The 15,828-nt window shown below is 48.6% G+C and overlaps 1 protein-coding gene across 11 annotated transcripts in view; it reads right to left on the bottom strand.

Annotated features, from left to right (window-relative positions):
* The window catches only part of RGS3 (regulator of G protein signaling 3), a 130,137-nt gene that overhangs the window by 33,612 nt on the left and 80,697 nt on the right, over positions 1-15,828 (bottom strand). Inside the window, exons 1-2 of one of the 11 annotated variants that reach the window (XM_059925393.1) lie at positions 1,493-1,509; positions 1,362-1,416 (exon numbers count right to left, since the gene is read on the bottom strand). The exons of 7 other annotated variants lie outside the window; for them this stretch is intronic. Coding sequence is in view for 1 of the 4 variants with exons in the window: in XM_059925391.1 (XP_059781374.1) it covers positions 1,720-1,773 (54 nt within the window). In the remaining 3 variants the exon portion in view is untranslated. Of the gene's footprint in view, positions 1-1,361; positions 1,510-1,562; positions 1,629-1,719; positions 2,030-15,828 lie in introns of those variants that run through there. 3 more of the 11 variants (XM_059925391.1, XM_059925394.1, XM_059925392.1) reach the window with 3 other exon arrangements.

The raw sequence follows: 15,828 nt of genomic DNA, 5'->3' as shown, positions 1-15,828 counted from the left end.
GCTGGAGACTCCCCAACAAGGGGTCACTCACCTCAGCTGCCTCCATCTTCACCATCCCCCTGCTGCAGCAGATGCCAGCCCGGGCCTGGAGCAGGCCCTGCTGCGGAACTTCGCTCCCCGAAGGGCACGCCCTGGGCTAAGCCTTGCCACGTGCTAGGGCTGGCGAAGAGGGGAGGTGCCCCTTGGCTGGGCGTGGAGGACTCAAGAGGCCCTGGTGGAAACTTTGACTATGGCCGCAGTGCCCTGGCTGGGATCCCACAGGCCCTTATGGGTCAGACAGTACAGCTCCTTCCTTCCAGGAGATATACCCACTCCAGCCACCTCGAGAGGGGAGCCAGATAGCCCCCAGCCGTGAGGCCTGAGGGCAGCAAGGTGCTGCAAGTTTTTGGTGAGGGGCCCAGTGGCCCTGTACTTAGCTAGGCATCTCAAGCCAGGAGCGCCAGATTCAGAGCTGAGCTCAGGGTAACGGCACCCACATATCCTGTCCTCACTGTTCCAGGAGACAGACGTCCTCCATCCTGGTCCTGGCCAGAGACCTGCTGTGTGAACTTGGGCACAGCCCCTCCCCTCTCTGGACCTGGGCTTTCCTCAGCCCTGAGGTCCCAGGGCACGAGGGTTCTTCTTGGACACCCCAGGACAAGCGTAGAGATGTAGGGCCCCCAAGCTGATAAAAGAATTGGCCTCTGTCCGCTTACAGCGGCTTGCTCTGTGGGGTGAGCAGGTCCCTAACAATTATCCCCTTCCTTACGGGTCTCGGCAGGAGCCGAAGGAGCAGGTGCCAGACCTTCCCAAGAGGCTCAGGAGGCAGAGCATCTCTGCTTGTACTTCCAGTGAGCATGACAGCAGAAGCCCCAGGGATCAGATGCAACCCCACCCCCAGTCCAGCCCCCGAGACCACCTCCCTCCCCTCATGGAACTAGGCAAGAACAGTCATCCTGGTGCCTCGTGTGGGGTCAGCATCCCTGAAAAGATCGCCAGCACCGCTGGCTGAGCGCTCCCTCCCTATGCAGTGTCCCGACTTCGGCTCACCAAACATTCATTTCCCTCAGAAAGAAAAGCCAGCTGACCAGCCTTGAAGTGGGAGCAGCACACAGCGGAAGCATGCCCCTAGCCCTGCAGGCTCCCTCCCACCCACCCCGAGACAGACAGACAGACAGACAAGCGCGCGCGCGCGCACACACACACACACACACACACACACACACACACACAGCTATCTCAGAGCGGAATACACATGGTTTGGTTGCAACATGCCTACCAATGGCTGTCCTGGGGAAGAAACAATAGAAACAGGGGCACGGGGTGGCCTGTACAAGAGCCCCCCGCCCACCATACACACACCCTGGCACCGAGGCACCTACCCAGCACACTCCGGCAGGGACCCGGGGACTCCCGGCTGCCGCTCCTGCCCGCCTGCCCGCCCGCCCGGGTCTCCGCCCAGCTCCTCCCGCCGGCGGGCGGGCGGGCAGGCGGGCAGCTGTGGCAGCTCCTGGTGGCGCGTCAAGCGGCTGCCTTCCGCAGACAGAGCTCCTTTGTGTCCGCAGGGCTATTCATGGACTTACCCAAGGTCCCCAGGGGAGCGATACCTGCCGGGAAAAGCCGAACCAAATGACCAGGTTCCCCCTCCCACATCTAGGTAGCGTTTTCAAAACCCTTGCATCACTTGTCCCTCCTCCTCTTCCTCCTCCTCCTCCTCCAGCGCCCTTCCCAAACACACACCCTGTCCAGCCCGTTGCCGCCACTCTGGAGAGAGGTTGGACTTCTTTCTTCCATCACATAGAAAACTCTGTAATTTCCCAAGACACTTTCATCTGAAAAGGAGCCCGGGATGTCTCGAGGAAGAGTCCTCGGCCACCCCGTCCTTCAGCCTGCGAGGGGCCGGGACGGCTCCTGGGTTACAGGCTCACATGCGCCAGCCCTGGCTCCCCTGCCATCAGTCCCCAGGCCCGGGGCTGGCCCCCCGGAGCGCCGCTCTGGAGGGAGAGGCATCCATGGCTCACAGCAGCATTCCCCGGCACTGCTCCCCACACACATCCCGAGGGCTCCCCCAGCTGGGGCAGCGCGACCCCACTGGCCGCAGCTCCGGCTCTCCGGCAGGACCAGGACGGAGCCAATCATGGAAACCTCCCGGCGCCCTCCCACCCCCACGTTGCTCTCGTCCCAGTGGGCGGCTGCAATTTAACCCAGGGTCCTGCAACGGACACGCACTGACTCCAAGAATGCCACTGCCCCCGGGGCGGGGGGGAGCAGCTGCTTCAGTCATCTCCCAGCAGCACCATCAGCGCAGCCCAACACACATGTTTTTATTTAGCACTTTTGTGTGCCAAATCCGGGCAAGCAGAGATGGACAGAGAGCTTGGGGCTTCCTCCCCCCAGGACGGTGGCTGCGAGGAGCACATTACAACAGCCCAAGAGTTAGGATCACAAGTGAAGGAGAGGTCCCTAACAGAGGGACCGCGGGGGGCAGAGGAAGAGCACTGGCCTGGGAGGCAAGGGTCCCCAGTTCAGGTTCCAGCTCCAGCCCTGGTTGACTGGGTGCACTGAGCAAGTCCCTGCCCATCTCTGAGCCTGGATTTCCTCATCTGTAAAATGGGGCTGACAACCCTTGACCTACCCACCTGGGGGGTTAATAGAGGATTCAGTGATCCCGGGCCAGGCACTATTTTGAGAGTTTGGCCTTCGTTAATTCATTTAATCCTCATCGGCACCTTGTGAGGCAGGTACTAGTATTACCCTATTTGCAGATGAAGAATCCAGCGTAGGGAATGGTAGTGGAAGCTGCCCACAGCTTGCTGTTTGAAGACCAGTAGGATTTGAAGACCGGTAGGTCCAACTCCAGGGTGCCCACTCGAAACCACTGTGCAGCCCCACAGGAAGCTGTCTTGCCAGCGCAAAGCTGTTTGATGCTGAGACTACAGCTGCTGCAGCTGCTTGTCTGATGTCAACAAACACACCCTGGGCTGCGCCTGGGGCTCAGGTCAGAGGTGTCTGTCCCATAGCCAGTTCCAGCCTGAACATGCTTACCACCCAAGTGGCAGGCAACCTGGATGTCAGCCCAGAAAAAAATGGGGCAGGAAGAGCCCCTATCCTCCTTTCCCACCTCACGCTGCCTCGGCCACCCTAGGCTGAAGTGCTGTCCCTCTGCCTCTTAGTCTCCTTGTACTAGTCTCAAAGTCTCTGAATGTCTGTCTCTGCCTGCCTCCTTGACCCTGTCTCTGACTCTCTATTCCTGTCTCTCTCACACATACCAGCATGTTCATGCATGCTGACATAAGAAAACATCCTTTATTAGGGTCAACTCGGAACAGCCCTCATCTGAGCTGGGCACTTAAGCACTCCAATCAACACTTTGCCTTGTCCCTGGGGGCAGATCCAAGGCAGTCCTTGCAGGGCCCAAGAACCCTCCAGATTGGAAGGCTGTCATCCTGCAGGTTCCTGGGAAGCAGGGCCCATTCTTGTCCTGGGAAACTAAGGAGGTGAGTCTCAGGAGACGGCCAGTTCCAATGGGAGGCTGACAGTTCCGAGGGTGGAATTTCTGGTGCTTAGGATAAGATTCCTTAGGGTGGAGAGCCTGAATATAGGGTTCCTTGAGATGAGAGAAGTCCTTGAGTTCAGCTGAGTCTTCACCTCTCAATCAACAGTTTCAGAGCACCAACTACCTGCCAGGTTCTGTGCTGGGATGCGGTGGAGAACAGGCAGAAAGGGGCCCTGCACTCGCCAAGCCGACAGCTTAGTGATGGAGACAGACATCAGGCTCACAGTCAGACTAGCCAGCCCATCATTAGACACTGTGCCAGAGCAGCCCTGCCAACCCAGGGCACTGAGTCCAGAACAGATCCAGAATGCATTCATCAATACTCTGGACCACAAGGATAATGAGGAAAGGGCACAGCAGTTCAGTGCCCCGAGGCCCAGGAGCAGGCCAGGCCAGGCCAGACCGGGCTAGGAGAGCATCTAGTGCCTGGGGAGCCCAGGCGGCCACCGCCCACTGCCTCTCCATAGCTCCAGACACAAATCAACAAGGCATGTGGACCCTCCCAGTGTACAGCCTGGGGCAGGATGGGAGAGTCACTGTCAGTCAGGCTATCTAAGCCGAAAGGGCCCTTGGAGATCTTTCACTCTATAAATATTCCCTATTGACAGCCAGAGAAACTGAGGCCCAGAGAAGGTTAGTGACTTTCCCAAGGAAACAGAGCAACTGAGTGGCAGGGCTGGGACCAGAGCTTGCTAACTCCCAGTCCAGTGCTCCTTCTGTTGCACCCCAGGGCTTCTCAGACCTACGTAAATGATGGTGCTATTCAGTACAGGAGGACTTGGGATCTAGGGAACAGCGAGATCCAGGTGGCCCACAGGCCACAGGATCAGCACCTGGGCCCTCAGAGCCTGGGCCCCATTTATTGATCTCCATATTTTATTTAACAAACACTTATTTGACAGTACGTGTCAGCACTGTTCAGAGCACTTCCCAATTACTGACTCATGAAATCTTCATAACCCTATCAGATATGATGTCTACTGTCCCCATTTTACAGATAGTTAAACAGAGGCGGAGAGATAATGAAACCTGCTCAAGGTCACCAGTAAGTGCACAGCTACGGATCAAACCCAATCCACTATCCGCTGTGCCCTGCACCACTGCACAGGGCGGCCATGGAACAGAGCCCTCCAGCTACATGCTGAGAAGCCAGTTGGCTATACAGCCCAGCCATGCAGGCAAACGTCTCACTGTTCAGGCAAGCTGGCAGCAGCTTCCAGAGCTAGGACCAGGGAGGGTTGGCAGGGAGCCAGTGTATGTGCACCTCCCATTTTAAGAGAAGCAGCACCCCCAGGCAGAGCCCAAGGCTCCAGAGAGGCCCCTAAGGAGATGCAGCAGCAGCAAGATACAGCCCAGACACCCCGGACAGGCCGCTCCCCGCAGCCGCACCGCAGCAAGGCTCCGTCTGTCTTCCCTCACTGCCTCCACTGTGTTAAGCCTGGTCCGCCCGCAATTGTGTTCGCAAGACCCCGTCATGAACCCTGCACAGATGGAAACCCACCCACCTTCCTTCCCCATGCAGACTCCACCTGGGGGAGACTGAGCCTTAGCAATACCCTCCTCAAAAAAAGGAGGGTACCTGCCAAAAGCTATTTAATGAGCTTCCCTGTCCTGCCTTCTGATCCAAAGTCTACTGGGATTTTATTCCAGGGTGGGGAGGAGAGTGATGCCGCTATGGCAGAAACTGGGCACAAAGCCAGGGAGGTGTGGTCCCAGCAATTCCAGAGCTTATGACAGACTAAGACCACGCCCATACCCCACCAGCAGCTGCTCAGGCTTTCACTGCCTTGGACAATGAAAGGGCCAGGCCTGTGCTTGGGTGATGGGGGTAATGAAAGCCAGGGCTGGGACACACTGGCCCCGCCTTCTACAGAGCCCTGCCCCTGCTCCACCCTGTTACAGAATAGGGCAAAGGCCCTGGGTGGCCCTGGGGAACTGTGCAAGTATCTGCATATGCCTCTCCAGCCCAAGCTTTAAATCTGCTAACCCACTTAGGAAGTTCTGGGCCTTTACTCATTGGGTCTTACAGCCTTGGTTTTGGGGTCTATAGTCTCCATGCAGAAATGCCATCCCCACAGAAGAGTGGGCCAAGAAACATCTATTGGTTATTTCAATAACTACTGAATCCCTATTATGTGCTGGAGGCTGTACTCGGAACTATGGACACAGGCAGGGAAGCAGCCTGCTCCTGGGATCTGACTTGGAGGGTGGGCACAGCTGACTCTGGGGCTGATGCTTAATTAAGAACTGTCCTGCCATGTTCTGGCCTCTAGGACCCTAACAGCAGGGCAAGGGACACACTCTCCCACCACTTGCTAAGGGCATGCTCCTGGCTCTTCCTGGGGGCACCTGCCTTGTTCTCGGGGGCATGTGCTGCAAGTGGAGTGCGGGTGAGCAGGACAGAGCAGGCATCCATCCTCAGGTTCAAACCCAGGGGGAGTTTTGGCCTGTAGTCTGCAGAACCCAGGGCAGGTCCCTTCCCCCTTACTGGTCTCAGTCTTCCATCCCAAAATGAGGCCAGAGATGGGTGTCCATAGCCCCCCAGTTTCACTCCTCCCCTTCAAGAGTCAGTCCCAGGCCCCACGAGGTCCTCTTACTAAAGGATTAGGTTCTGTCAGCGGTATTTAGAAAGAGCACAGACTTTGCAGCCTAAAAAAATTTGAATGTGAGTCATCTTTGGCAAGTCACTTTAATGTCTCTGAGTCTCGGTTTCCTCATCTGTAAAATGGGGCTATTACCATCTGCCTCAATGGGCCCTGCAGAAGACTAAATGAGATAGTGCATACGGAGGGCCTGTTGTTGTGTTGTCATTGTTGCTGCTATCATCTGTCAAAGGACAGGATTGACCTTGAGTGGGTTGGTGAAAAGAGTAATGTTAGGACTTCCTTGGTGGCGCAGTGGTTCAGAATCCGCCTGCCAATGCAGGGGACACGGGTTTGAGCCCTGGTACGGGAAGATCCCACATGCCGCGGAGCAGCTAAGCCCGTGTGCCACAACTACTGAGCCTGCACTCTAGAGCCCACGAGCCACAACTACTGAAGCCCGCACACCTAGAGCCCATGCTCCGCAACAAGAGAAGCCACTGCAATGAGAAGCCCGCGCACCGCAACAAAGAGTAGCCCCCGCTCACTGCAACTAGAGGAAGCCCGCGTGCAGCAACGAAGACCCAACGCAGCCATAAATAAATTTATTTATTTTTTTAAAAAAAAGAGTAATGTTAAATGTGAAAATATCTGTTGAGGGTCTAATAGATGAGAGCCTAACATGGTGCCCAGTTCTACTAATAGCTGATAATCACTAACATTTATTGAGCAACAGGCTACTATCATCATCCCCATCCTACAGATGGGAAAACTAAGGTACAGAAAGGTTACATGGCAAAGGCAATGGCAAAATAGGCAGCATGGCACCAAGGTGTATGCTCTTAAGCTGTATGCCCTGCCCTAATTCATGTTCCCCAAATGTCTCTGCCCTTGACGTGTGCCTCTTCCTCAGCAACTTCAGGCAGCAAGGACAATCCCAATCTGCTCATGGGAACTGCATCTCCCAACGACAGCCAGGGGAAGCCCACATGCAGCAAAAGCCAGTAGACAAAAGTCCCCACGGAGAGCTGGTCCTGAGAACTGTCGCTGGCCTGGGGCACACATCACAGCCACCAAGCATCAGCCTGACCTTGGGTGCTGCAGTGGCACAGGATGGCCAAGAGCCACGACTGGCTCCTTTCCTGGCTCCAGTCCAACCAGCCCCTCACTGGCCTGGGATTTCAGGTTTTTGGGAGCAATCCTCGACCCACTGTGCTTGTGCCAGCTCCAGGGTCAGGCCGTCTTGACTACTGGAGTTCCTGGGAAGTCTTCAGCACAGATGTGGAGGCCAGTCCTGTGACCTTGGCCGCTAAATGCAGATCATCCCCGGACTCCCCCGAGTTCACCCCTTGCTTGGACTGTTGAGCCTAAGCCCGGGTCACCAAAACAGAGGGTCAGCAGATGAAAGACTGGACTGAAATGCTGGCTTTGCTGCTGTTTTCTGCAGGACCTGGGGCAAGGCCAGTCCCCTCCTTGGGCCTCAACTTGCCTGTCTCTAAAATGGGTGCTAGGGTTGGACGAGATCAGTGCCACCCAGCATGTGGTCTGCAGGATGCACTGGTCCATGAACTGCTTGTTACTGGTTTACAACAAGATAAGCAGCAAAATCAAGAGTGTTTGGAAACTTCTGTAGCAACTTGACATTGCCATGACATCCAAGTGCAAGACAATGGAGTGGTCTGATTGAATACTTATAAGGCTGGTTCGGGTGCTGTCAAACCAGCATGAGATATCATATACAGTGTGCATTTTAACAAAAGTATAAGGCTCTTCACCGCAGGTGATTTAAGAAGCCCTGGTCAAAATGTCCTTGTTTCTACGAGAACTCACTAACTAGGCCTCTAACACAGCACTCACACCTGCAGTGGGACTCATGATCCTGTCACCCAGATGCTTCCCTCTCCACTGCTCCCAGCTCAGAGAACGGCACCACCAATCACCTGTTTGCCTGAACCAGACTCATGGGCGTCATCCCTATCCCAAACTCTCCCCCCATGCAATTAATCACCAGATCTCGCAGATCCCACCTCCTCCATGTCATGCGGATCTCTCATCTCTCGATCCCTGCTGCCTGCACCCTAGTCCAAGGCACCAGCACCTCTTCCCAGGGTGAGGGCAACAGCTTTCTAACTGCTCCCTACCTCTCGACTTGCCATCCTCTACGCCATTCTCGTCAACAAGGCTGTGAGCTTTCTATGACACACATCGAACACAGAGCTCCCAGCGCCCCAGGATAAAGTTCAGACTCCTTACACAGCCTCTCGGACCCTGAACACTCCTCCAGCTCATCTCGTGCTTCCTTTTCCCCTCCCTCATGCCCCCACGCACTCTGGTCTACCTCAAGGTCCTCACCTAGAGTGATCCGTCCTACATCCCAGCTCCTGCCCCTTGCCTCATGTCCCTGACCAGATCCTCCCAGTAGGTGCCCTCATTGGGCCTTCTGTCACAAATGTCATCTTTTCATTATATATTGTTCATACTTGGTTGGGGTCTGTCTTTCCTCCAATTGTCCTCCACCACACTAGACTATTAATTAGCCCTATGGAGATGAGAACTATGTTGGTTGATGAACCACAAAGTAGAGGACATTTGCCTGACCAGCTTCTATCTGTGCTTCTTTGCCATCTGAGGAACCACCCGTCCTTCCCTCACTCTCAAACCAGGTGATTCACGTGGAACTGACCCATCTCCCACTCCAGGGATGGCCATGTGACCCAGGCCACAGCCAGTCACTTTATCCCATCCTATTGTCTTCAGTGACTGGGATAGGCACATGATCCAGCTTGAAACAATAAAACTCAGACCCAGGATTATTGCTGAAATGATTGAGGGAGTCAAACTGTAAGGCCTTCACCCTGGTATTTCTGGCAACTGTCTGCCATCACTAAGGGAGTGAGCCAACACATAAGCAGGTAGAGCCAAGAGATAGAGCGGGTGAAGCCAGTTCTTGGTGATATTGCTCAAGGTCTTGAATCCAGCTATGCCTGAAGGCTACCCTCCTAAATCCAATAAATTCCATTTCTTGGCTGAAGCTAATTTGAGTTGGATTCTTGTCACTTGCAACTGGAAGATTCTTGACTAATGTGTGCTGAATCACCAGTGTTTAGCACAGTGTCTGACATACAATAAGTACTCTGGAATTATTTTTTCATTCATGCAGTCATTCAACAAACATTCAGCAGTGAGAAGGTGACAGGGTCTGCTTTATAGGAAGAATCATCTTGGCTGCTGTTTAGAGAGGTGGGACAGAGATGAGGCCTGAAGAGCATGGCTGAACAGAGGGAAAAAGGGGGAGGGTAAGATTCCCAATTCTGAATTCACTGGAGAACCTCTGATGATCTCTGCTCCTCTCTGGTCCTCAGTTTCTCCGTCTCTTTCAGTTCCTTCATTCTAGCATCCCTATGTTTTCTCCTACTGCTTATAGAGTCCCTAGCTGTCAACACTCAAATTTTCACTGAAGAGTATTGAGGTCAGGGTCAGGGTCAAGTCTGGAGGTTGGTTCTGACAGGCAGGGCGTATAGCACAGTAGCTAAGAACACAGGTTCTGAAGCCAGATGCCTGAGTTTGGATCATGGACTATACCTCCTAGCTGTGAGACCTTGTACAGTCTATTTAACCTCTCTGTTCCATTGTTTCTTCACCTATAAAGTGGGAATAATAACAACAGTGTTAAGCAGATTGCATATTACAGCAGAAGGAAAGTACATTTGATAAATATTAGGTGGTATTATTATTATTATTTGTAGTAGGAAATCCAAAAAGAGGAAATTTTAAAACATAGAAAATAAATTATTCCAAAAATCAGTAAAAAATTTCCCTGAACTAAGGGAAGACTTGGGTCTTCAGACCGGAAAGGCTTACCTAGTTAGTACCAGGAAAAATTACCAAAAGAGAGCAAACAACTAGAAATAATCTGGGGAAATTTCTAAATTCCAAAGATTGGAAAGAGAAATCCTGCTTGCTTCCATAAAGAAACTTTAGCGAATCAAGTGAGTACTGCACTTCTTACAACACCAAATGCTGGGACAATAGAGCCTTTCTCTCAGGTTTCTGCGGGAGAAGGACTATTAACCTAGAATTCACTACTCAGGCAAAAGATGACTCAAACATGAGGGCAAATATTTTCAGACTTACAAAGACTAAGAAAGTATGCCACCCACAGATCCTTTCTGAAAAATTTACCCAAGAAAGCTCTCCAGACCAAAATGAATCAAAATCCAGAAGTCAAGAAAAAGATGCTGTGGGATACAAGAGCCTGGCAAGCAATGAAGCCAGAAACATTTATACACTTAACTACGGATGACATAATTGATAAGTTAAATGCAATTTTAAGTAAATGATTCTCAAAATGCAATAGAACTAATGTTTAAGAATAATAACAATCAGGGCTTCCCTGGTGGCACAGTGGTTAAGAATCTGCCTGCCAATGCAGGGGACATGGGTTCAAGCCCTGCTCCAGGAAGATCCCACATGCCGCAGAGCAACAAGGCCCGTGAGCCACAACTACTGAGCCCGTGTGCCACAACTACTGAAGCCCACGCTCTTACAGCCCGTGCTCCGCAACAAGAGAAGCCACCGCAATGAGAAGCCTGTGCACCACAATGAAGAGTAGCCCCCCTCTCCGCAACTAGAGAAAGCCCGTGCGCAGCAATGAAGACCCAACGTAGCCGAAAATAAATAAATTTTTTTTTTTTTTAAAGAATAATAACAATCAGAAATAAAATTTCAGATGATTTCAGCAATACCTAGGAGTCATGGAGAAAAGCAAAGAGAAGTATGGGCCAGCTGCCATGCTTATTAAGGGTTGTAGGACATGAGGACACGCTATTATAGATCTGGTGTCATTCTTTTTTTTTTTTTAACATCTTTATGGAGTATAATCGCTTTACAATGGTGTGTTAGTTTCTGCTTTATAACAAAGTAAATCAGCTATACATAAACATATATCCCCATATCTCCTCCCTCTTGCATCTCCCTCCCACCCTCCCTATCCCACCCCTCTAGGTGGTCACAAAGCACCGAGCTGATCTCCCTGTGCTATGCGGCTGCTTCCCACTAGCTAGCTATTTTACATCTGGTAGTGTATATATGTCCATGACACTCTCTCACTTCGTCCCAGCTTACCCTTCCCCTCCCTGTGTCCTCAAGTCCATTCTCTAAGTCTGCGTCTTTATTCCTGCCCTGCCCCCTAGGTTCTTCAGAACCATTTTATTTTATTTTATTTTATTTAGATTCCATATATATGTGTTAGCATACAGTATTTGCTTTTCTCTTTCTGACTTACTTCACTCGTATGACAGACTCTAGGTCCATCCACCTCACTACAAATAACTCAATTTCGTTTCTTTTTATGGCTGAGTAATATTCCATTGTATATATGTACCACATCTTCTTTATCCATTCATCTGTCGATGGACACTTAGGTTGCTTCCATGTCCTGGCTATTGTAAATAGAGCTGCAATGACCATTGTGGTACATGACTCTTTTTGAATTATGGTTTTCTCAAGGTATATGCCCAGTACTGGGATTGCTGGGTCATATGGTAGTTCTATTTTTAGTTTTTTAAGGAACCTCCAGACTGTTCTCCATAGTGGCTGTATCAATTTACATTCCCACCAACAGTGCAAGAGGGTTCCCTTTTCTCCACATCCTCTCCAGCATTTATTGTTTGTAGATTTTTTTTGGTGGCATTCTTGATATTGAAATACGTCGGTAAAAAAGATATGGGTAAAATCACCAGCAGACTAGAATTAGGGTGTGTAACTTCAGAGGAAATTTTGCAGAAGAATAATGAGAAGTTAGCCTTGGGATATTTAATACTACTAAAACATATTATGAAGCTACAGTGATTAAGTCTCAGTATGATGTAGAAATAGACGAATAAATGAGGGAAACAAGCGAATTCAAAAATCAACCCACCAATGTGTGGAAATTTGGTCTATGATAAATGAGTAAAGGAAGGATAACTCAAAAAAATAAGTTTGGAAAAACTGGTCAACCACTTGGGGAAAAAATTAGTAAGAGTTCCATCTGACACCAGGCACTAGATTAAGTGCAGATGAAGTAAAAATATGAATGTAAAACATAAAAGGTTAAAAGTACTGGAAAAATATACAGAAGAATATTTGTTATAATTTCGAAGAGGAAAAGGCCTCAGAAAGTATAGCCCCCTACCCTCAAAAAACAGACTTGACTACAAAAATATTTGATTATTAAAAAATGTTAACTTCTGAATGATAAAAGATACTATAAATAAAGTTAAAAGATAAATGATAAACTGGAAAAAATATTTGTAACCTACATAATAAGCAAACGGTTAATATTCTAATATTACAAGTAAAACAAATGCCCCAGTAGAAAACTGGGCAAATGATATGAACTGATGAGCCGAAGAAGAAATATAAATGACTAATAAATGTAAAAAGAAGCCCAACCTCACTAATAATCAAATAATTATAAATTAAAATAAAATATAAATTTTCCCTTTTCATACAAACAAAGAATTAAGAGCAATGACATCCAGTATTAGGTTGGGTGTAGGGAAATAGGCACTGTCATTCACTGTGATGTAAATTGTACATCTACTTAACCTCTCTGTTTCTTTGTTTTCTCATCTGTAGAATGGGGATAATAACAATAATGTTGGACAGATTACATGTTTAAACAGAAGGAAAGCATTTGTAGAGCACTTTGGTAGTGTGTGTCACGCTCTATCCTACAGAAAAGTGCAGCAAGATGTAACATTCTCAGGATGTTTATTGCAGCAGTGCTCATGATGTCAAAACATTGGAAACAACCTGATTGCACATCAGTATGGGGGGCAGTTAAATAAATTATGGCCCACTGGCTACTAAAAACAAAGAGGGATACAGCCACTATGGAGAACAGTATAGACGTTCCTCAAAAAACTAAAAATACAACAACCATATGACCCAGCAATCCCACTCCTGGTCATATACCCAGAGAAAAACATAATTCAAAAAGATACATGCACCCCAATGTTCATTGCAGCGCTATTTACAACAGCCAGGACATGGAAGCAACCTAAATGTCCATCAACAGAGGAATGGAGGGCGTCCCTGGTGGCGCAGTGGTTGAGAATCTGCCCGCCAATGCAGGGGACACGGGTTCGAGCCCTGGTCTGGGAAGATCCCACATGCCGCGGAGCAGCTAGGCCCGTGAGCCACAATTACTGAGCCTGCGCTCCGCAACAAGAGAGGCCGTGATGGTGAGAGGCCCGCGCACCGCGATGAAGAGTGGCCCCCACTTGCCGCAGCTAGAGAAAGCCCTCGCACAGAAACGAAGACCCGGCACAGCCATAAATAAACAAATAAAAATAAATAAATAATTTTTAAAAAAAAACAGAGGATTGGATAAAGAAGATGTGCTACATATATACAATGGAATATTACTCAGCCATAAAAAGGAACGAAATAGTGCCATTTGCAGAGATATGGATAGATCTAGAGACTGTCATACAGGGTGAAGTAAGTCAGAAAGAGAAAAACAAATATCATATATACTATTGCTTATATGTGGAACCTAGAAAAATGGTACAGATGAACTTATCTGCAAAGCAGAAATAGAGACACAGATGTAGAGAACAAACTTACGGATACCAAGGGGGTTGGGGGTCGGATGAACTGGGAGACTGGGATTGACATATATACACTACTATGTATAAAATAGATAACTAATGAGAACCTACTGCATAGCTCAGGGAACTCTACTCAGTGCTCTGTGGTGACCTAAATGGGAAGGAAATCTAAAAAAGAGGGGATAGATGTATATGTATAACTGATTCACTTTGCTGTACAGCACAAACTAACACAACATTGTAAAGCAACTATACTCCAATAAAAATTAATTTTTAAAAATTTTTAAATAAAAATAAAAGGAAAGAGGGAGAACTTTAAGACTGATGTGAAAGGTTTATATGATATACTAAGTTTATGTGTATGGAAAAAATATTTGGAGGAACACACCAAACTTACAGTAGTGGCTATCAATGGGGAAAGGGCTTGGAGAATGGGAGATTTTCTTTATTTTATTCAGCTCAGCAATGTTTAGGATATATTTGTACAAGTTTTGTACAAGTATATCAAGGAATATATGTAATGCAAATAAATAAATATTCCCATTTGTAATATAAATAAAAATTTTCAATTTCCTCAAATAAGTTTAACAACAAATGTACAAGACCAGTATAGAAATTTTTTTTTCAAAACTTTACTTTGGAAATCTTAAAAGAAGATTTGCATAAATGAAGAGACATAATCCTATTCCTGGATGGGAAGACGGTGTTGTATAGACTCCAAAACTCCCCTTTTTGATGTATATTTTTAAATGTAATTACAATGCAAATCTCAATGAGATTTGGGGGGGAGAGGCAGGGAGGAGGTGGGGACTGAATAAAATTATATTGAATTGCATTTAAAGGAACAAATATTCATTAATCATTAGAGAAATGCAAATCAAAACTACAGTGAGGGACTTCCCTGGTGGCACAGTGGTTAAGAATCTGCCTGCCAGTGCAGGGGACAGGGGTTCGAGACCTGGTCTGGGAAGATCCCACATGCCGTGGAGCAACTAAGCTCATGCATCACAACTACTGAGCCTGCGCTCTAGAGCCCACGAGCCACAACTGCTGAGCCCATGTGCCACAACTACTGAAGCCCCCGTGCCTAGAGCCCGTGCTCCAAAACAAAAGAAATCACCGCAGTGAGAAGCATGTGTACCGCAATGAAGAGTAGCCACCGCTCGCCACAACTAGAGAAAGCCCGCGTGCAGCAACGAAGACCCAAAGCAGCCAATAAATAAATAAATAAATAAATAAATAAATAAATAAATAACTACAATGAGATGGGCCTCCCTGGTGGCGCAGCGGTTGAGAGTCTGCCTGCCAATGCAGGGGACAAGGGTTCGAGCCCTGGTCTGGGAGGATCCCACATGCTGCGGAGCAACCAGGCCCGTGAGCCACAATTACTGAGCCTGCGCGTCTGGAGCCTGTGCTCCGCAACAAGAGAGGCCGCGATAGTGAGAGGCCCGTGCACCGCGATGAAGAGTGGCCCCCACTTGCCGCAACTAAAGAAAGCCCTCGCACAGAAACGAAGACCCAACACAGCCATAAATAAATAAATAAATAAATAAAATTAAAAAAAAAAAAAGAAATAGTTACTTTAAAAAAAAAAAAACTACAATGAGATATCATCTCACACCAGTCAGAATGGCCATCATCAAAAAATCTACAAACAATAAATGCTGGAGAGGGTGTGGAGAAAAGGGAACCCTCTTGCAATGCTGGTGGGAATGTAAATTGATACAGCCACTATGGAGAATAGTATGGAGGTTCCTTAAAAAACTAAAAATAGAACTACCATACAACCCAGCAATCCCACTACTGGGCATATACCCTGAGAAAACCGTAATTCAAAAAGAGTCATGTACCAAAATGTTCATTGCAGCTCTATTTACAATAGCCAGGACATGGAAGCAACCTAAGTGTCCATCGACAGATGAATGGATAGAGAAGATGTGGCACATATATACAGTGGAATATTACTCAGCCATAAAAAGGAACGAAACTGAGTTATTTGTAGTGAGGTGGATGGACCTAGAGACTGTCATACAGAGTGAAGTAAGTCAGAAAGAGAAAAACAAATACCATATGCTAACACATATATATGGAATCTAAAAAAAAAAAAAAAAAG

The sequence above is a fragment of the Balaenoptera ricei genome, chromosome 6 (assembly GCF_028023285.1).
Source record: "Balaenoptera ricei isolate mBalRic1 chromosome 6, mBalRic1.hap2, whole genome shotgun sequence".
Classification (NCBI taxonomy): domain Eukaryota; kingdom Metazoa; phylum Chordata; class Mammalia; order Artiodactyla; family Balaenopteridae; genus Balaenoptera; species Balaenoptera ricei.
The sequence above is the reverse complement of the archived record's forward strand: the minus strand, read 5'-3'. Positions and strand labels throughout refer to the sequence as shown.